The 21,833-nt window shown below is 47.4% G+C and overlaps 1 protein-coding gene across 6 annotated transcripts in view; it reads right to left on the bottom strand.

The window, feature by feature from the left end:
- TTC21A (tetratricopeptide repeat domain 21A) overlaps positions 1-21,833 on the bottom strand; it is a 31,413-nt gene that overhangs the window by 6,988 nt on the left and 2,592 nt on the right. For 5 of the 6 annotated variants that reach the window (XR_004058615.1, XM_030934949.1, XM_030934955.1 and 2 more), the window contains exons 4-19: positions 21,088-21,254; positions 19,524-19,646; positions 17,386-17,543; positions 13,646-13,730; positions 11,787-11,885; positions 10,603-10,795; positions 6,628-6,725; positions 6,256-6,456; positions 5,401-5,530; positions 3,412-3,569; positions 2,968-3,183; positions 2,590-2,828; positions 1,707-1,779; positions 1,500-1,610; positions 1,013-1,151; positions 757-860 (exon numbers count right to left, since the gene is read on the bottom strand). Coding sequence is in view for 5 of the 6 variants with exons in the window: in XM_030934949.1 (XP_030790809.1) it covers positions 757-860; positions 1,013-1,151; positions 1,500-1,610; positions 1,707-1,779; positions 2,590-2,828; positions 2,968-3,183; positions 3,412-3,569; positions 5,401-5,530; positions 6,256-6,456; positions 6,628-6,725; positions 10,603-10,795; positions 11,787-11,885; positions 13,646-13,730; positions 17,386-17,543; positions 19,524-19,646; positions 21,088-21,254 (2,294 nt within the window). In the remaining variant the exon portion in view is untranslated. Of the gene's footprint in view, positions 1-756; positions 861-1,012; positions 1,152-1,499; positions 1,611-1,706; positions 1,780-2,589; positions 2,829-2,967; positions 3,184-3,411; positions 3,570-5,400; positions 5,531-6,255; positions 6,457-6,627; positions 6,726-10,602; positions 10,796-11,786; positions 11,886-13,645; positions 13,731-17,385; positions 17,544-19,456; positions 19,647-21,087; positions 21,255-21,833 lie in introns of those variants that run through there. The other variant, XM_030934963.1, reaches the window with a different exon arrangement.

The following is a 21,833-nucleotide window of genomic DNA, read 5'->3' as shown; positions in this document are numbered from 1 at the left end:
AGGGATCTGCCCTCATAAATGGATTAAACCACTTGTGGATGAATGGATTAATGGGTTATCATGGGAGTGGAACTGGTGGCTTCCTAAGAAGAGGATGAGAGACCGGAGCAAGCATGTTAGCACAGTCGGTGCCCCCTGCCCACCATGTGATACCCTGCACTGCACTCTTTAGAGAGTTCCCCTTCTCCTGAGCAGAAAGATCTCACCAGATGTGGCTCTTCCACCTTGAACTTCTCAGCCTCTAGAACTGTAGGAAAAGTATGGATTACCCAGTTTCAAGTATTCTGGCATATACCCACAGAATATAGACTAACACAACTGAACCCCACTTTGGGCACATTTCTCAACCTCCTAGAGACTTATCTGTTACATGGGAATGTCACAATGCTTATTACAAAGGGCTACTGTGATCATTCAATAAGAAAGCAAAAACCCTACAGAACCTAGCACAGAGCTTTTCCTGCAGGGGAGCCATTGTCATTGCCTCATTATTATCTCTACTATCACCCTTGAGGACAAAGGCACTCTCTTACTTCCTGCCTTCCCCAGCCCACCCTAGCTCAGAGCACATTAGTGTACCGTCACTGAATGAACCAGAATGGGAAAATAAGTGAAGGTGGATGTCAGAGGTGTAACCTAGGTCCTTTTTTGAGGAAGAGGTCTGGGGCTTTACAGACCTGGAGTTCTTTCCTTTCTCCTTCTTCAGCCCCCATCAGCAGATGGCAGATAAAGAGGTTAAGTCCACTTGTCAATTACCTTGTTCAAAGTTTCTATCACAGCTTCTTTTTTATGGCTCTCATAAACCTTTGCCAGCAAAAGCAAGCACTTAACATCATTCATCATGGATGGGATGTCTTGGACTGTTAAACGGAAACTCAAATTAGTGTTAGTTTGCTGGTTCCTGGGAAGCTGGGTTGGTGGGGAGGGCTGGGTTCAGGACTTCAGCTAATGGGGAATGGGGTTGGAGTATGTCTGCTCCAAATGCTAGAAATAGGTTAGAATGCCGCCTCACCAATGTCATGTTCCAGTGCCTGCTTCAAAACTTTTTCTGCTTTATTGATCTTCTTTAACTTTAGGAGCAGTTCGGCCAGATCGCAGCACAGAAAGTCCTGTCCATTAATCTTCTGGGCAGCCTCATAATACTCAACTGCCTTAGTGCAAACAATAAATATTAGCCTCTGGCCTGGTTCTGCACTTCAGTGCCAGACACCATGTTCCCCTCAGCAGCCATCATACCAGTGTGCCCCTCCAGAACATAGAAGCCTAAGGTGAAAAAGCACTCCTCCCACCTGGCACAGGGTGTAAGCCTCAGCTTGAGCAGGTGTGGTCAGCAGCAAAGAGTTGCTCAGTTCTCCCCTTGGCACCCCATTCATCAAGGAACTGAGTGAAAACTCAGCCACTCTCCTCCCATCCAGAGCTCCCCAGTCATGTACCGTCGTCCTCCACCTTCCCTGCTAGGCTGGCCCTCCCTGCCCCTTCACACCCCAGCCCAGCCTGACCTCAGTATACTGGTTGGCCTTCACATAAGCTTGCCCAATTCTGCTGGCCAGGGAGGCATCATGCGGGTTCTGTCTATAGGCCTCATCATAGACCTCCAGGGCCTTCTCGGGCTGGTGGGGAAAGTGTCTTTGGGTCTTCCTCTTCTCTCCCACTGGAGAAGGGAGACTGGGGGGCCACTTGGCAAGGCTGTGAGGCCTCTCACTTACCTCCAGAATGCTCATTAAAGCATCGCCCAGTAGCAGGCTGGTGTGGGGGCCAGGCAGATGTTCACAGAGCTCACTGCAAGCAAGAGTAACCAAAAGCTTATCTCAGGCTCACACACACCTCATGTTCCTGAAATTATCTCCTTCACTTCCTTCCCACTGATTCTGGCTGACATTCATTCATTCATCAATCAATACTTATAGAAAGTCCACTGTGCACGAGGCAGTGTGCTAGCTACCTGAGTCAGGCTCTCCACATCCATCTCTGTAGTTAGGCCATGGCCAGGCCCTCTACCTGTTCCTCTCACTCTACCCGCTATCCCTTCAGATCCCTCTCCATGAGGCAGCCATGTCACTCTTTCTAAAACTCCAATCTGGCCATGCCTCCATATTGTTCACTGGTTTCCCACTGCTGGATAGCCTTCCCTACTCCCTCAGCAACCACACCTCCCACTTTAAATTGCTTAGATGAAGCTCTGCCAGAAGAAAGGGATGAGGAAGGCGCCTTGGAGGTCCCAATGCCAAATCATACAGAGACAGCAGCTTGGAGCTTCAGTGTGTCTGCTCTGAGAACCAGGCCTACAGTCTCCGACCAGTATGTGCAAGCAGGTAAGCGGGGGGGGGGGGGGGGGGGGGGGGGGGGGGGGGCGGGGGTGCAAGCAGGGCTCAGGGCCAATTCAACTGTGTATCCTCAGAACTCATCCATGAACAGGGCTTACTGACCTTTCATGCTAAAATTATAACCCATGGACAATTCCATACATTCATCAACTACACTCCAAGGACACATTCTGGAGACCCAGGTTGAAGAAATAACATCTGAAGGAAACATTCCCTAAGATACCATCAAAGAAGAAGCTGTCATTGTGCTACCTGTGGGGCTTACCGGTAACATCTGATGTAGAGGTGCCTGTCTCTGAGGGTCTGCAGGTAGACATTGGCCATCTTCTCTCTGGCTTCCATGTAGCAGGACTGCTTGGGCGAGATGTTCCTTAGCATGTTCAGTGCCACGTCCACGTTACCCTTGCTCAGGACCAAGTCCACGTTGGCAATGGTGATGCGGTTCTCTTCTGGTGTGCCGCCAAACTCATTGATGGTGTCCTGCATGACCTTGGTGGCCTCATGCTAAAACATGGGAATCAAACAGACCCTCCACTTGGTGCACAAGGAAACAGTGGGTGGAACCAAAGAACCTGGTTCCTGGGCCTACCCTGAGCCTGCAGTGTGCCCCAGTCCCCAGGGAGGAGAGCATGGCATTTCTTACTAGCTCCCCATTCAGCCGGAGGGCCTCCACCAGTTCCAGTAAGATGGATGCCCGCTGGCTGGTCTGCAGAGAGGGCCCAAGGAACTTCCTGCCTTCTTCCTTCTTCAGAGCTGGCAATTTGATGACCATTTTCAGTGTCTTTATGGCTTCTGGATAGTCTCCAGCCTTGTTGAGAGCCCTGGCCTTGATGAGGTGGTAGAGGGGGTGATCTCGGACCTAGGAGGAGCACAGCAGAGTGTGGGGCTCCAGTTCACTGCTGCTACTGCTGCTGCTCACAGCAGCCAGGTCAGAGAAGACCTCAGGAGCCCACTGAGCCTACCCCTGCCTTTGGACCAGCAGAAAGATCTGTGGGACACAGCTAGCCCCTGGGGCTACTCTCAGAAGGCAAACAGGGGCCGCAGCTAGCTGGGTGTTGGGATGCTGAGAGGATGACAGGGCACCCACCTGGAAGTTGTGGCTGACACCCAGCTCTAAGCAGTGGAAGCACATGCCAAAGTTGCCCTGAGCCAAGTAGGTCTGACACATGAGAAGATGGGCATCCACGGAGGTGGGGTCCAGCTCCAGGCAACGCTGCAAGATGCTCTGGGCATTCTCTAGCTCTCCTAGAAATAGTACACAAACCTCTACATGCAGGGTTCCCAAGGGGCTCCTAGGACCTGATATGCAAGGGCAGAATGAATTTTACATGTCCTGTTCTCCAGAAATATACAAAGTTGGGTATTTTAGCCAGTTTTGTTCTGCTTCACTCAGGGGTCCATTTCTAAAATTAAGACTACACAGTTGTTTCCTTGACTCAGACAAAAGCCAGCAAACTCAAACCTCAGTGTAACACCCTTCTTGTCTTTGTAACCCTAAGGGAGATAGCTAAGTTACTTCACTGCTCCATCCAGAAGCTCAGGGGAACATATTAAGCCTCAATTCCCACACATAAGAGCAAACAAAACCTAGTAGTAACAGCAACTGCAATAGTTACAATTTATGAAGCTCCTGCTCTGTTTCAACACTTGCAAAGCACTTTAGAAAGTCTGATTTATTACTTGCCCAGCCCTGCAAGGTTGGTGCTATTGTTCTTGTTTTTTCAGATGTGGAACCTGGGCCACTCAGCTTGGAAGGGGCAAATTTGGCATTTATATGTCCAGACCTATTGGGTTCCTGGGCTTCAGCTCTGAACCCCCTGGCACTTGAGGACTCAGGGGCCTCCCTGCAGACAGGCTGGCACTTACAGGGTGGTAGCAGCAGCCTAGGGGTTGGGTGTAGTGAGTTGGTAGGGGCACTCTCTTCCCTTGCAGTCAGGTCTCTCAACAACCCCTACTTGGGATCCATAACCTGGTGGGTAGGGAGCCCCTGCTTCTGGGTCCCAAGCTCCCTGCTCCTTCTTACGTGCTGTGGAAATGTGAAGAGGCCACCATGGCAACCTACGCAGCTGGAGACCTTGCTTTGGGCCCAAATCTGCTGGCAGATGCCAGCACCCAGGGTAAGTTCTCTCACCCTGGCCTTGTATCCAGGATACTTTGAAGCTGTGGGGAAACCTGGCATCCAAATGAACATAGGGAGGACCAAGGATGAAGACAGGAAAGCTCTCAGCAGGAGTGCAACCCACACGATGCAATGCCAGAAGACAGACAAATGGCCACAGTATTCTGATCCCTTTGGACACTCCCAGAACACCAGAGATCAGCCTGGTTTCCAGGCAGGCAGGATGGGGTAAGAGGCCACAGGGAGATAGTACTTCAGGGGAGGACTCTGCATCACAGAGGACAATAGAGCACCCATGGAAGGTTTTCCCTCTCCTTCCCTTTCTCTCCAGGGTCTGGGCCTTGAGAAGGGAGAAGGTGAAAGGGCCCCTGGAGGCTCTGAAGACCTCATGGTACAGGGTTCTCACTTCTCCATGAGGCTTTTTTGGATAGCTTTTCGAAACTACAACCCTGACACCCCTGCATCACTTCCCTGCTGCAGCTTCTTCTACAGCATTACCATGTTCTAACAAAAAAATACGATGTGCTCCCTCGTGGAGCTTGCATTGAGTTGTCAATTTCCCCTTACTAGATGCAAGCTCCATGAGGGAATTTTTGCCTATTTTTGGTACTACTGTATCTCAGAAGAAGTTCAATAACTATTACCAGCACAGATCAAGTGAGTAAATCCACAAAGGCCTAGGTGGGAGAGACCCCTGCTGGTGAGAGGTCAGGGAGCTTACTAGGGTTACTAGGGGATAGAGGCTGGGAGTGGGCAGGCCTGTAGGGGCATGTGCCTGTGTGTGTGTACGTGCGTGCGTGTGAGTGTCTCTGTGTGTGTGTAGTACCCCAAGCAAGGAGTGTGTGTGTGTGTGTGTGTGTGTGTTTGCAGTATCCCAGGCAAGGAGCCTGTGGACACAAAGCTCCATCAGGTGTTTGCAAGGCCCCACCTGGCTGCCAGGACCCCACCCCCACTCACCTGAGTAATACCTGACCTGAGCCATCAAATACAGGGGGTCGATCAGAGCTGGTGCTGCTTTGACTACAGGATTCAAGATCACGGCGACTTGTTTAAGAAGTGGAGACACGATCTGGCCTGGTAACCTGGGCTGTGGGAACACGGTGGTGGAGGTGGGAGTAGGTTTGCCCTATTCTAAGAGAGACTCCTGGAGCTCTCAGAAAATGCTCTCAGTGAAGGAATTTTGCTTCATTCCACACTTATTTATTATCCTCTGTATCATCTAGTGCTTAGAGCACGAGCTCCAGACTATGGAACTTGGTTTTGTTCACTGTGGTGTCCCCAGTACAGAGAATGGTATCTGGCACTCAATAAATATTTGCTGAATGACTCATTACAAGGCACTGGGAGGATATTAAGGTATATAAAAATATGATCCTTGGTCACAAAGAATCCTGACTGGCTGGAAGAGCAGGACAAACAAGTAAAGACTAACATACTTCTTAGGGGGCTTCTGCGGAAAAGGAAGCCAAGCTCTTGTCTTGGATAAAAGCAGGGCCATGGGCTGGTGCCCTGTTCTTCCAAATGTGGTCCCTAGACAAGCAGCATTCATATCACTTGGGAACTTGTTAGAGATGCAGGATTTTAGACCCCCCTATAGAGTCAGAATCTGTACTGGAACAACCTCCCAGGTGACCTGTGTGCTGTATGTTCAAGTTTGAAGAGCCCTGGGCTCCCCAACTGCCCAAGGTTCACCCCATCCTTACTTGTGACTGGCCAAGTAAGGTCACAAGTAAGGATGCCTCTGTCCTTCAGGTGGGCACTATCCAAACCTGTATTCCAGACCCCCACCATGAAGATAGGCCTTCCCCTAACCTGTTTGGGGCAGAAGAGCAAGTACTCCTTAGCAATGCAGACCAGGAAGTAGGGGTCCAGCTTTTCAAAGTACTCAGAGCCAAGAGGGAGGCCTTGCATGCCGGAGAAGTGAAGCTCCACTGCCTCCTTCAGGAGCGCTGTGGTCTCTTGCTCCCCCTTGTGCTTCTTGGATGTCAGGAGGGCTTGGAGGAAAATTAGCACCTGTGGAAGACAGGACCGAGTCTCAGTGCCAATGCCAGCCTGGGCAGAGTTGGTAGGCAAGGGCAAAGTGAAGGTCCAGGTAACCTTGGCTGCTTTCTATTGGAAATCAGGGATGGGAGGACAGCAAAGGACATTGTCCTGGAGCAACCCATGGCCCCAGGGAGCTCTGACCTCAGACTTCCCAAGGGACTTCTGCACCTCCTTCAGGAATTCCAGCTGGTGCTCAGCTTCCTCCAGGTGGCCTTCTAAGATATGACACAAGATGATCCCTGTAAATGGGACAAAACAATGATGAGTAGCTAGCCCTGAAGCACAGTCAGCAGCCCATCAGGTCAAGGAGCATGAATAAGACAGTGGAAGGAAGGTGTCTCAGCATAGGGAATCTTTTCCAACATTTCTACAAACTTAAAGAGAAATACGTGCTCATGCTCAAGAATTCAAATCCTAAGGCAATACAGAAAAACATCCCTAGCTCATGTTCTGGCTTTAACAATATCTCTCTCTAGAGATAATCACTAGGAAACACGTGAGGTATAATATGTTACTACTATATAGACACCTCAGACATATATATTTATATGTACGCACAAGCATACCAATGGGTTTAAAAACACACACATCCACAAAGGGAATCAAATTTCACATACACCATTCTACAGTCTGCTTTTTTTTGAGACGGAGTTTCACTCTTTTTCCCAGGCTGGAGTGAAGTGGCATGATCTTGGTTCACTGCAACCTCCACCCCTCAGGTTCAAGCAATTCTCCTGCTTCAGCCTCCTGAGTAGCTGGGATTACAGGCATGGCCACCATGCCTGCCTAATTTTTGTATTTTTAGTAGAAACAGGGTTTCGCCATGTTGGCCAGGCTGTTCCCGAACTCCTGACCTCAGGTGATCCAATTGCCTCAGCATCCCAACGTGCTAGGATTACAGGCATGAGCCACTGCGCCCGGCCACAATCTGTTTTTTTAACTTTGTATATGATATCATATTTTCCCATCTCTTCATACAAATCTACCCCATTCTCTTTGATGACAACATAATATTTTACTGTGGATGTAACAATTTATTTAACTATTGCCCTACTGAAGGACATCTAATTTCACATTTACTTTGTTTTCAGTATTTAAATACTACAATGCTACGATGAACATTTACATACGTTCAAATTCCTGAGGGAGAGCTGATGAGTCACAGAGCACATATATTTAAAATGCTGACAGATAAGACCAACTTGCCCTCAAAGATATCTGAACTTATATTACTATAAAGAATTTAAAATATCCTTTCTTCATAACCTCAAACATGCTGTAATTTTTGCCAGTCTGAAACATGAAAAGTAACTAGTTTTCATTCACCACCTTTTTTTTAACTATTAGGGAGAATGAACATCTGTTCATATTTCCAATATAGCCTTTTCCTTTCTACTGTGAATTTTCTGTTCACAGCCTGCCTGGTTTTCTTGGAGGGGGTGATTTTTTTTTCTCTTCATGTTTTCTTAACCCTTTGTTGCAAGTGTTTTCTATTAGTGTGCCATTTATCCTTTAACTATTTTTACAGTATCTTGTCAGCTAGTAATTTTAAGCTTTTATGTAGTCAAATAGGTAAAATATTTTCTTTTGTGGCTTCTATTTTTTTTTTACATGTAGAGCCACAAAGCCAAACTTTGCAGCTTCCAAGTTTGGAGTTAGGATTAGAAGCCCCAGGGAAACCCATGTTTCATTTAATTTTTATGTTTAATACTTAATTCACCTGAAATTTAAGTATGGTGTAAGATGAGAACTTACCTTTATTTCTTTTTCATAATGGATAGCAGGGTATCCAACTAGGAGTTACTGAACAACCTATCAGTTTGAAATAAGGCCTGTTACATCCCATTTATCTATTTGCTTATCCTAGTCAGTGCTGGCCTCAAAGGGACTTAATTACTGTGGTTTTGTGGTATGTTTTGATGTTGTGAGGACAAATCTCATCTGTTTGAAGCAAGCTATTCTACTTGTACAGATATTTCTTTGCTACTTTGGCATATTTATTCTTGACTATCTTCCTAATCACCATCTTAGTTTTCAGTTATATCCATCCCACTATTTGACCCACCTATACAATTTTTTACCTTACAACAATATTTTTGATTTTTGGCAACTCTTTTTTGTTCCTGTACCTTTTTCATAGTAGCATGTTCTTTACTTATAGACATAATAGCCTCTCCAAACATTGAAGGGGTTTTGGGAGGAAAAGTCTTTTCTGTACTAGCCTTAACTCTGCTCCTCAGAGGGCTACTGCTTTATATGTTCCACTTGGCCGATCTTTCAGACTGCTAGCAGATTTATAAAGGAAGGACAGCAAGTAGGCACATTTCACACACTGTTAACGTCACTGATTCTGCCAGACTGGACAGAAAATATGGTGACTCCAGGACATAAGAGTGGGCTCGGCTTGGACTGGGAGAGAGGACAGACATCCTGACCAGCGGACTTTCCTCTGGCTAACCACTGGGGCTCTCCCCCTTGAATGAGGAAGTAGGGAAGGACTCAGCCTGGTGGATGAACATTCTAGGGAATTTTGCTTTTGTGCTGAGCAGCCAAGTCCTTTTGTCCTTCATGTCCCTGGTTATGGTGGGAAATCATCCAGAGCACTGCTCCTCTCCCTCCTGCCCCAACACCCAATACACACCTCCTGGATTCTAGTCTCTGACCGGGGCACGGTTCCAATAATCCTATAATCGCTCTCACTGCCCTGTGGCATGCTTTCACACTCAGCCTCTGGTGACCCTGAGCTCGTGTTTTTTAGTTTTTGTTTTTCCTGGAACTCTTTGGGGAAAGCTGGTCTACTAAATTCTTTAGCTAACCCATCTCTGCCTATGTTGGTTTATGGGTTTCTAGATCTGCTTGGAATTCCCATGTATTTGACACCATTTGCCTTCCATCTTCTAGAAATGTGAAATTCTTCAAAGTTTCTGGTCCATGGAAGGTATTTTTCTGTTTCTAAGGCTGCAATGTATTCCTTTTTTTTTTTTTTTTTTTTTTTTTTGAGGTGGAGTCTCACTCTGTGGCCCAGGCTGAAGTGCAGTGGCACCATCTCGGCTCATATCAACCTCTGCCTCCCGGGTTCAAGTGATTCTCTGGCCTCAGCATCCCGAATAGCTGGGATTACAGATGTCCTCCACCACGCCTGGCTACTTTTGTGTTTTTAATAGAGATGGGGTTTCACCATGTTGGCCGAGCTGGTCTCGAATTCCTGACCTCAAATGATCTGCCCACCTCAGCCTCCCAAAGTGTTGGGATTACAGGCATGAGCCACCACGCCCGGCTAATTACCTTTTAAAGATATCTTTCATTATTTTCATGGGATCTGGGGACAGAGGGCAAGCATGGATTTGATGGGGTCAGCCTGACATGTTGAACCAGAAGTCAAGATAAACTACTCTGATAACTGTGCTATGCAGACGAGGAGCCTGGAGTTTAGAAAGGAGAAGTGACTTGGCCCCAAACACACAGCCCCTCAGGGCCAGGGCAAGAGCCAGCCTGCCTTGAGCACTGGATCACACAACTTCCTCAACCCAAACCAAACACTGCCATTTCAGAATTCACCACAGACCATGGAGTAGGGGGCTTTAAAAAATGTGTTAAATGGAAATGGCGTTATAGAAAGTTCATTTGTCATTTATAGAAAGGATTTTTAAAATCACCTGGACAGACAGGGAAATATATAATTCTCAGAGCTACTCTTTTTGGTGGTTTTTCAGCTCAGAGCCCTGGAGGAGGGTCTACAGAGGTGAATCTAGAGGCTCTGCATGTGCGGATTGGTGGTGAGTAGAACTTCTCCAACCCCGGCCTGGGCAGCCTGAGAAGAGGCAGGGCCCACTGAGTGTAAGGTTCAGCCTGTCAGTCTTCTGGGGCAATCAGTGTAGACAGGCGTTGGAGGTCTGGTGGAGATCAGAGTGACTCTGATCATACCTCCGAGCATTCCTGTGCCTCCTACATCCATACTTGTGGATTCCCAGAAAGATACCCCATCATACGTCGTACCCCAAAATTCACATACCCCCCCAAGGAGAATGCTTTCCAGCACCTCTCTTCTGGACCCATGAAAGCTGCCCATTTTGGCTCCCGACACCCACCCCTGAACCCTGCCCTGCCTGCATATACCTGTCAAACCAGCCATGCCGTCCTTGTCCAGTTTCATGGCTTCTGTGTACCACAGCAAGGCCTCTTTCACTTGGTTCTTTAGGATGAAGAAATAGCCCAGTTCTGTGGCCACATGGATGTAGGAGGGGGTGGCCATGAAGGTACGCTCGATGAAACTACACACTAGTCCTAGAATCACCTGGTGACTCCCACACTGCAAGAAACAGGAAGGTGGGAATTGGGAGACCAGTCAGTCCAGCCTGTATCAGCAAGGTCATGTCAGAAATGGGGGACACTTTGGTAGGCAGGGCTGGGTAGGCCCAGGAGAGCCCAAGAGGTACGCTGTGTCTAGGCAGCTGGGTCTGTGTTGCTGTCTGGCTCCCAAGGAGCCTCTCACTGGCCACATCTGTGGAACCTGCCTCTAGCCACAGGGTCCTCTGAGGGACCTATCCCCTGTCTGGCCACAGTAATTGGTCTAAGGAGTCACCAAGAAGTTTTTCAAAAATTGAAGCTGAATGAAAGAACTTCTTTGTGTTCAGTAATAAGAAGGGGCCCCAAAGGCTGCCATCAGCCATGCTCCCTGCCATGTGTGGAGAACAAGGCAGAGAGAATCAGACACACAGAGGGAGAGATGGTGTCTATGCAACTTCACAGTTCTGGTTCCTGAGGTCCCAGAGTTGCCTTCATTCTTATAGCAACTACTTCTAGTAAATCTTGCTTTGGGGCTGAAGAGTCTAAAAGAGACACAGATTTGTTGGCAACCTGGTCTAGTTGGACCTTCCCTGATGTTTGAGAGGCCTAGGCAGGCCAGCCTTCTTGGGCCACTTCCACAAAAAAGAATATAGGAGCCGGGCACCCAGGCACTGGAGGCCAGAGCTGGGTGTGGCTCTGCTGCATAACAGCGGCGATACCACCCACTTTCCCCAAACAAGGCACAGCCCACTCCAAAAGTATTTTCAGACCCCGTCTCCCTGATCTTCATGGCATCTCTGAGGGGGCACCTAGGCTGAGGACGTAGAACCCACATGTCACAGTTATCAGCCAGAGGCAAGTAGGCGCAGCAGGCTATGAGCCACTACCCCGAAAGGACAAGTTTGAGCCAGAAGGGAGGGGCAAGGCACTCAAGGAGTTTCCTGGGGGAGCACAGGTCTGCTCTAAGGAAAGCAGGTAGACGCACCATTTCAGAACCAGGAAAACCTTCTTACCAGTCGGCTAACCACAAGAATTTTTTTAAGATGGAGGCTTGGATTTTCGGGCTCCCTTGTCTCTAGTGCCTTAATCAGATTTCTAACATGATTGGTAGCCTGCAGGGACAAAACAGAATGTCAACATGCAAGGTGCAAGGTCAGAGTTGGGCCATGGTTCTAAACCCTGGCTGCATAGTAGCATCAGCTGGGAGATTTAAAAAATGCCCATGCCCAGGCACAACCCCCCAGAAATTCAGATTTAAGTGAATTGGAGTGGCCCAGGCATCAGCATTACTTCAAAGGCCCATAGGTGGAGCTCCTGGGGACATTATTCACCCAGAGCTGGCACTGCCCCTCTGTTACTGAATTTTTTTTTCTTTTTTTTTTTTTGACTGCTCCTTATGGAGCAGGGCTAACCCATAGAGTAGCCCTGTTCCCAAGTTTGTGAAGAGAAGCTACCTTTTCAGACCCACCCAGGCAGAGCCAGTAGCTAGCCCTCACTGTGTCCATAGTGCAGCCTGCCAGGCCAGCAGCAAATTAACTGTGCTGGCCCAGAAGCCTCTGCTCCATTTTGACATGAGTCAAATGTAAGTCAGTATAACGATCCGAACTTTCCAAACTTTCCTGTCCAACACATGAAAGGTCAGAAAGGTTAGGCAATTGGTCTGAGGTCACCCAGTCACCTAGGTCACTGACAGATTCCAAAGCTTAGGTTCTTTCCCACTCCCCACCCAGGAGTAAGGAATTCTTAGTTCCCAGCTGCAGAGAAGTGCCAAAAGCGAAATCCAGGATGGTATGGGTCCACTCTGTTCAGTAAGCATGAACAAAATTAGAACCGGGTAGCCAGCTCAGAGTCGGAGGTAGGCCCCGAGGTTTGAAGTAGGGAGTAAAAGAGGGGCTAATGCTAAATCCCAGTTAGCTAAATGCTAAGTCTGCCCCTGGGATTAACTTTCAGGCCAGGCCCAGGAAGGTATGCTTAGGGATCTTGGATCACAGGGAGCTGAGGATAGGCCTATTCTCTTATTCCTACCCAGAGACGAAAAGGGCTGGGGCCCTTTTTGTAGGCTCCTCCCAAACACGGACTCTCCCCTCTACCTCACCCCATCCCACAAAATCCACAATCTCAGAGCTGTGCAGAAGGAACCAGAAGCTTCCTCTTTCCACCATGACCCCTTAGAGACTCTTGGTTTGCCATGCTCTCCACAGAGGCAATATATTTCACTGATCTAAAAGGCAATGATTTGGCTAAAAACACAACCTCTTTTTGAAAATGAGAACCTGTCTGGCTATTGAGGTTTCACTAAGAATTCTAGGTGTTTCTGACTGCATTTGAGGGCTATTTTTGGTTTCTTTGGAAAACTACAAGACTTAGGAACATGTTTGGGGCCCGGTATTGCCTGGCCAATGCCTGAGCAGTTCCAACTATCCCCTAAAAAAATGGCATTTCCTGAATTCAGAAATACTACCACGACTTCTACTATCAGTTAACATTGATGAAATTACTGTAGTGTGAAAGGGACTGTTCCAAACTCTCCCACTTCTTATCATATTTAGTCCTGTGTGGAATTCTGTCTATTTTACAAACAGGAAGCCTGAGGCTTATCCAGGTGGGGACACCTGCCAAGGCTTCCACAGAGAGCACAGGGCAGAGCCTAGCATCAACCTCACTGCCTGATGCTGCCTGACTCCCAAGCTACACAACCCAAAGAGTCAAACCAGAGCAGGCCTCCTTGGCAGCAAGTATAGGGGTGGGTAGGAAAGAGGAAGCTGAGATTCAGGGGCTCTGTACAAAGGCTTTGGGTCAGGTGCACAGGTTATGAAGGGTTCCTCCTTGACTCTGTTACAAGGCTCACCTTCTGAGTCTTCAAAGAACTTACTGTGGTCATGTTTCCTTCTCTTGCAAGCTCATGCATGGCTAGAATTTGGCAGGCATCAATATTGCTTTCATCTTTTTCTAGGATTCTGAAGGAAGAAGAGGAGGCACATGAATTGAGAGTACGGATAGGCAAGGCTGGGATGGTGAATTGGCAACTTCTGATTGTCTTTGAATATCTATTCTCCCCTCTTCTTTTAATAATAGAACTCCCAAATTAGCCAGACATAAGCTGCTCAGAATAAAGATGACATTTCCCAGCCTCTCTTTGCAGCTTACATTTGGCCATGTGACAAAGGTCTGACCTACAGGATAGAAGTGCAAGTGAGGGGTGTGCGGTCCAGTTGTGCCCCACCAGCAGGCCTTCCCTCCTGTCTACTGTCTGGAATGTGGACCATGTGAGCGTTATCCTAGGAATAGCAGAGCAACAAGACAGAGGGGCTTGGGACTCCCCAGAGTTAAGCTGTCATCCCAGCCCTGAGCCACCAACAACTTTACCTGGAGGAAGAATAACCTTTTATGTTATTTAAGTTGTGTATCTGAGGGTCTTTGCCACAGAAACTTATTCATAACCCAACTAACCAGACATGACCATGGTGCCAGAGTCTGGAGGTGGCCAGAAAGGTACTTGGGGGGCAGTCACTTTAAGATGGAAAAGGAACCTGGGTTTCAATTTTGTCCCATTGTGAAGCTATAGCTTCTGACCATACTATGAGGTTTTCAATATTCTATTTCTTTATAGAAAGATTCTTTCCCATTTTTCAGCCTGTCAGGGAATGACTTTCTGCTTAATAGCAGGTTCGTCTAATTCATGCACTAAATTCCAACATGATTAGGCACAATCAGCACTGAAAAAGTTCTAACCATTTCTGATGCTTCTGAGAGCACTGTAAACCTCATACATTTGAGAATTAACAAAAACTGCAACATACTTTGAAAAACTTATAGACCAAAGAAGAATCTGAATAGATATTAGAAAATTTTTGGAGCCAAATGATATAGAAAAATATTACATATCCAAATGGGTAGACTCTGCAAAAATGGTACCTTGAGGGATACCCACAGACTTCAATGCTTATATTCTAAAGTAAAATTGAGAATAGTTGAGACAGGCATCCAACTTAAGAGTCAGAAAACAGGCCAGGCACAGTAGCTTATACCTGTAATCCTAGCATTTTGGGATGCTGGGGTGGGAGGATTGCTTAAGGCCAGGTGTTCAAGACCAGCCTGGCAACACAGTGAGATCCCATCTCTACAAATTAAAAAATAAAACTGAAAACTAAAATAAAAAAAAAAAGAGTTAGAATACAATAGCAGAATACCTCGGAAGAAAGTAGTTGGTAGGAAATAATAAAGTTAAGAACAGAAATTAGGCTGGGTGTGGTGACTCACACCCATAACCCCAGGACTTTTGGAAGCAGAGGCAAGAAGATCGTTTGGGCCCAGGAGTTTGACAGCTGCTTGGGCAACATAAAAAAAAAAAAAAAACTTATAAAAAAAAAATAGCTGGGTATGGTGGTGCTTGCCTGTAGTCCTAGCTTCTCAAGAGGCTGAGATGGGAGGATCACTTGAGCCCAGAGGTTCGAGGCAGAAGTGAACTATGATTATGCCACTGCACTCAAGCCTAGGCAACAGAGCAAGACATTCCCCCCTCCAAAAAAAAAGGGGAGGCAGAAATTAATAAATTAGAATACACAAAGAATATAATATAGAACTTATAAAATTTCTATTTTATTAGAATATAATAGAAAGGAGCTACAAAACTCAAAGCTGGTTCTTTAAAAAGGCTAATAAGAGAGGCAAACTTTTAATATTAATGAAGAAAAACAAGAAAGAAAAAATATATTAGGGATGAAAACAGAAACACACCTTTATAGAGCAGAGTTTTAAAAATCTGAGGGGCCGGGCGCGGTGGCTCACGCCTGTAATCCCAGCACTTTGGGAGGCCAAGGCGGGCGGATCACGAGGTCAGGAGATTGAGACCATCCTGGCTAACATGGTGAAACCCCATCTATACTAAAAAATACAAAAAAATTAGCCGGGCGAGGTGGCAGGCACCTGTAGTCCCAGCTACTCAGGAGGCTGAGGCAGGAGAACGGTGTGAACCCGGAGGTGGAGCTTGCAGTGAGCCTAGATCGCACCACTGCACTCCAGCCTGGGCGACAGAGCAAGACTCCATCTCAAAAAAAAAAAAAAAAAAAAAAAAATCTGAGGGAATTCCGTGAATCCCACTAATTGGGAAAGCTTCCATGAGGGAACACGCTGGGGCACTGGATTCAATCTGTTGGCCCCAAACACTGTCTCCCTGCACATGGGCACAGTCGGGCCAGGGAGGCCACAAACACCCACATATGGCTTCAGCCAGGTGTTTCCAGGTGAGCTGCTGGTCTGAGGCCTAGCCTCCAAAGCAAGCTCCTACCAAGGCCAGGTCTACACTGGGAGAAAGGGAAGCTGAGGTCCACACAGACATTACCAGCTTGTGTGTGGCGCCTGTGGGCTGGGCAAGATAGAGACATGTTTGATTTGCCACCAGCACCTCTCTATAAGATTCAAGTTCCAGCCATCCGCGGAGGAATTAGGATTCTTCCCAAGGGAAGAAAGAAGTTTGATTATATGCTTTTTTCTTTTAGACCTGTGCTATATATTTCCCTATAATTCAGTTACAAGTCATAGTGATAACTCATGGGCCATTAACTCCTACTGGGAAAAAAATGAAGATGATACATTTTAGAATGATTGTGATAAAAATAAAGTGTTAGAGTTTATTTTTATTTTATTTATTATTATTATTTTTTGAGACAGGGTCTTATTCTGTCACCCAGGCTGGAGTGCAGTGACACAATCACAGCTCACTGCAGCTTCAACCTTCCTGGGCTCAAGTGATTCTCCCACCTCAGCCTCCCTAGTAGCTGGGACTTCAGGTGCACACCACAATGCCCAGCTGATTTTATTTTTTTATTTTCTGTAGAGACAAGATCTCACTATGTTGCCCAGGCTGGTCTTGAACTTCTGGGCTCAAGCAATCCTTCTGCCACAGCCTCCCAAAGTGTTGGGATTACAGGCATGAGCCACTGTGCGCATTAGAGTTTAAAGAGACAATTTTTTTTTTTTTTTGGCTTGCCAAAAGCCTTGCATCAAATATCCTCCCAAAAGCCATTTTCATTTTTCTTCACAATGCTTCCAGATCACTCTACACTTGGTGTCTGGTTTCTACACGCCCAATAACTCCTGAAATCTGCTCTCTGGTTTATGTACCCAGCCTGCTGCTAAAACACTTCTCTCAAAGTCACCAGTGACATTTTTCCCCTAAAGTTTTTATTAAGGTATACCATACTCATAGTTTAAAAAAAAAACTTAATAATGAAATATATTCTAGTCTCATTCTCCTGCAGTCTTCACAGCCACTGCTTTCTACCCTGGAACTCTTGCTTTAGTTCTTTTGATGGGTCCTTCCCTGTCTCTTCTAAACAATAAGCCTTTACCCTCTATTTCTTGATTTAGCCATCATAGGCCACAGCTCCTAGCCTCATGTTATGATGTGTATTTCGTTTGCTTGCGGTGTACACCCGTCCCCCCTCTCCTCCTCATCCCAATTTGGCCATAGCACAATTCCCAGTTCCTCTATGGGTGATATTTACCTTTCCGTCTTGTTTTCCTGTCTTACCATCTTATAAGATGGTAACATACGTGTTAGCACCCTTGTCTTGGAAAGAAAGGAAGCTGCACAGTTGGGCAGTAACTCACCTATGTCCCATTTCTACTGTCTGCTCCCAGTCCTGCCGAGCTAAGAACAGCTGCATCTTCAGGACAAGGGCTGGCAGGAAGCTCCCTGAAGTCACAGTGATCTGGTTCACCACCTCCAGGGCCTCTGAGTAGTTCTGCTGCATCATGAAGTACATTGCCTGTTGGGAGCCAGACAGAAGAGCCTTTGTGAAGGGAGTGCCCATGAAGGGAGTTTGTTGGAGGGGGGTTGTCTCAGTGTCTCCATGAAAACAGGAACAGAACCTGACACATGGGCACTGTGGGTCCTCTCAGCTGGGCCAGTAGCCCCTCAAAGTCCCCGGGAGAAAGAGTGACATATCAAGGTTTACAACAGTCTTGGGTTCTCGGACAGGATGAACAGGGGCTTTAGGGACATAGCTAAGCCCCAAGCTTGGGAAACTTAGCAGGCCTGGGATAGGGCAAGCCCATGTGAGGTTACCCTGAAGGCGAGAGGTGAGGTCACTGGGCACTTTCCAGTTCCATAAATTTTCCATTCATTTCCCATTCACTTTTCTGTATTTCATCACTGAAATTGCTTGCCAATGCCCAGTTTAGCAATTCTGAGTCGGTTAGGGTTTTCTGGCAACTACTTCTATCGCAAGGTTGTGGAGTTTTTTTGTTGTTGTTCTGTCAAGGCCTACTGGGCTGCGGTCATGGCCTCTGCAGGCAAACACCAGCCACCAGGTTCTCCTCAAACAGTCATGACACAGGTGCCCTAAGGTCCAGGGGGCAATGCTTCTAAAAGACTTGAAATTGGACTCTGAAAGGAGGGCTTCCCTCAGACCTACAGTAACCCCCATTAAGAGACTTGTCATTAAAAACAAGAGGATTATTCTGTATAATGAAGATTTTTGTATAAATGTGTTCACTGAAAAACTTTAAGTGCATAACCAGAAACAATCCCAATATCCAAATAATAGGGGACCAGGTTGGTAAATCACATTATGCCCATACAATAGAAGACTGGCTTTACATCCATGTTCAAACTGACATTTTGAATACTACACAAAGAAAATATTACATGAAGAAAAACAAAGTAAATGACAATATGCCCTAGGGTGAAAACTACATTATATACCAACACTGTGACCCAACCCCTACCATGGGAGCAGGAGAGTTGGTGACTGATGGCTCTCAATGGAGTCTCCCTCCAGGGATCACCCATGGTTGAAGGGAGCTGCTTTGTCCCAGGTCACACCTGTCCCTGGGGCAGCCCACCTCCAGTGTCAAGGCACTGATGGGGAGCTCACTGAAGGGGCTTCCCGGCTCCAGAGTTCCTCACAGAGTTGGCTGCGGCCTTTGCTGTGACTGTTCACAGCCAGCCTTCTCTTTCCACAGGTGCTGGCCCCAAGGGTGCTCTGTGATAAGCTGGCTCACAATAATCTCCATTGCTTTCTGCCACCCAGAAAGCCAACTTAATACACACCCTGGACCCAAGTATAGAAAGAAGACTAGAAGACGTTGCCCTAAAATACTAACACTTGTCTTGGAGCGGTAAGACTAAGCCTGCCATTTTAGTTCATCTGTTGACGTTTTTTAGGCTTCTGTTTTCTTAAATAAGTACATATTCTTTTATAATAAAAAATATACAAACAGAAGAAAATACGAGGACATTTTTTCTCTCAAAAATTAATTCCACGAGGCTCACAAGAAAAAAAAGAAACTTAAGATCAGAAAATACAGAACATATAAAATATATACCTCCCTTCTCTTATGGCACACTAAATGAATTTAACAGGTAGAAAGAGGTGAAATGGGAAGGTCAAAATAAAAGAAGAAAGGGAGAAGGGCACTGAGTGAAACTAACACAGAGGCAGAGAGAAAGCCTGAGAGGGTCAAGGAAGGACAGACCTTCAGATAGTGACCCTGAGAGTCTCCTGGGGGTCTCCCATGCAAATGAGACAGAAGCTCAGATCAACCAGGAAGAATTTGAGAAGTAAAGTGGACCTTGGACTGCTGTGTAACCCTGGGTTGGTTGCTGAACCTCTCTGGGCCTCTGCTCTTCATCTACCAGATGAGGCATCTGGAGACTGAGCTTTTGGCCTGGGGGTACCTGGTGGGTCTCTGGTTCCAGTGGCCTGGCCAGGAATACTTCCACCTCTCCGTTTTCCACTGCCCACCTTTCCCATCAGCCCCAGCACATCTTTGGTGTCCTGAATTCCTTGTTCCAGGTACTCAATGGCTTTCTTCGCAGTGTGAGGCTTGTCTGAGGTGAGGTCCACCCAGCCTCTGAGCACATAGGCCTGGATGAGAACAAGATGAAAGATGAAGTCCTTGGTCCTGCACAGCCTCAACCCAGCCTGCACATGATCCACCCTTTGCCACCCAACACCCTGAGGCCCCGCCAGGCACAGCCCCATGCAGATCCCAGGGCAGCCGGCTCTCTCTCACGGCCAGGTCTCCCATTGTTGCTTTGTCTGGAAATGCCCTGGACAGCACCCCCTCCCACTCCCAACCAAACCCCTGCACCTGATGTCCATTACCACTCCTTACAACTCAGCCTCAGAGGCCCCTGCTTAGGAGACCTCCCTCCCTGTACCCTTACAGCTCTCCATTACCCTTACTGAGGCACACTCACCTATCCTGTCATTGCCTGTTTACCCTGGGGTCAGTAGCCAACATGGGGGCCTACTCAGGGCCACTCTTGATCTCTCCACTCCTTAGGCCAGCACAAGGCCTGGCCCTGCACAGGAAGCCCAGGAATGCCCTCTGAGTGGGTGAGCAGGAGCCATTCTGAGCTCGTGGACCTCGCTGGTTCCCTGTTAGCCTTTACCTAGCCTCTCTTGGCAGATGGGGAGGGCCACGCCTGGGAAGCAGACTTGGAAGAGCCCAGACCTAAAGCACCCCTCATGATGGCCTAGATCAGTATTTCTCTATTATATTTCCATTTCTCTTTTTCTATTATCTATCCTAAGGAGTCTCTTTAGACACTGTTTCCTAATTAATCCCTTCCCCTGCAAGAAATGTTAATGCCTCAGATATACCATATCTGTGTATTGTGTACTGTATATATATATGTGTATTTTATACATAAAGAATAAGATTTTTTTCATCCTCTCCCCCAGGGACCATGTCTACACCCTTGAAAATTGATATCAGCCCTGCTGAGAAGGCATGGTCTAGACTGAGGCTTCAAATTCCATATTAGTGCAGATATACAGTATATGAGCTGTACCGCATGAGCCATCATTCAGTTCCAGCAGAGCACTACAGGGAGGGAATGGCCCAGTGTGACCAGCTCATCTGGGTCCTCAAAAGAACCAGTAAGTCTGGAGCAGCCTGGGCAACATGGCAAGACCCAGTCTCTACAAAAAATGTAAAAACTAGCTGGATGTGCTGGCACACACTTATGGTCCCAGCTACTGGGAGGCTGAGGTGGGAGGATTGCTTGTGCCTGGGAGGCTGAGGCTGCAGTGAGGTCTCAAAAAAAAATTTCTTAAGAATATGGTGCAAGCCATAGAAAATCTATCTAGAAATCAGACTCTATGGACAAACGCCAATGAGTAACCTCTGCTAAGCCCAGAGACAACATACTTGGGGCAACTGTGAGACCCGGTGTTTTGTCAGTGCCTGGGTGTGGCTCTCCCCCAGTTTCAGGGCCCTTTGTGGGAGTAAGGGCCACTCTGCTATTACGTGTTTGGATGCTGCTTTCTTTGCCTGTTGTCCCCATGGTGTGGTGAGTACCTCTCTGAAGCCTCTAGAGATCTTTAGCATGCGGTCAATGTACTCTTTGGCCTTGTCATGGTGGCCTATGAGCCAGAGGAAGACACCAGCATAGTACAGGGCAGTCCCACTGACTGTCTTGCGTATTTCCTTCAGGCTGTACTCAAGCTCCTGAATTGCTTCTCGGTCTGTAAATCCAAGAGCGAAGGAAGAGGGAGAGTTAGGATGCAGAAGTCTGCCTGGTTCTGCAGGGGCCACCGAGAGCCCAGGGAACTACCTCTGGGTCTCTCTCACACACTGTGGATCTCCTTCAACATATGCAGCACACCGTGTGCAGTCCAAGGCCTAGAAATCAGCAGTACCTGCCCTTGAGATGCCGCAGGGGCTGCCCCGGCCTGGACTCAGGTGTGCTCTCTGAGATTATCTTCTCTTCTCTGTGCCCAGCAGTGTGCTGAGCAGGCAGACCAAACCAAAATCCTTAGCCTCAGGCCCACAACTTATTATGAGTGGGGAAATAGTAGTCTGTAGTCTCTCTTGGACCCTCTCCCTGAGGGGTGGAGATTAGGGGTAGAATTATATATATTAGCTTGGTTTTTCTGACAAGATCTTGGCAAAGAAGAAGGGTGTTTTCCCAACTCTTGGGATCGGGAGCATGGACCCCTTCCACTGTCATGGGCTCTGCCTGCTTCCACTCAGCTGGATCCAGGCATGGTGTCTTCTCCCAGACTTCCAAGGGGAGAGGAGCAGCACTCACTTCTCACTGGTTG

The sequence above is a fragment of the Rhinopithecus roxellana genome, chromosome 1, assembly GCF_007565055.1.
Source record: "Rhinopithecus roxellana isolate Shanxi Qingling chromosome 1, ASM756505v1, whole genome shotgun sequence".
Classification (NCBI taxonomy): domain Eukaryota; kingdom Metazoa; phylum Chordata; class Mammalia; order Primates; family Cercopithecidae; genus Rhinopithecus; species Rhinopithecus roxellana.
Note: the sequence above shows the minus strand (reverse complement) of the source record. Positions and strands in the feature narration are given on the sequence as shown.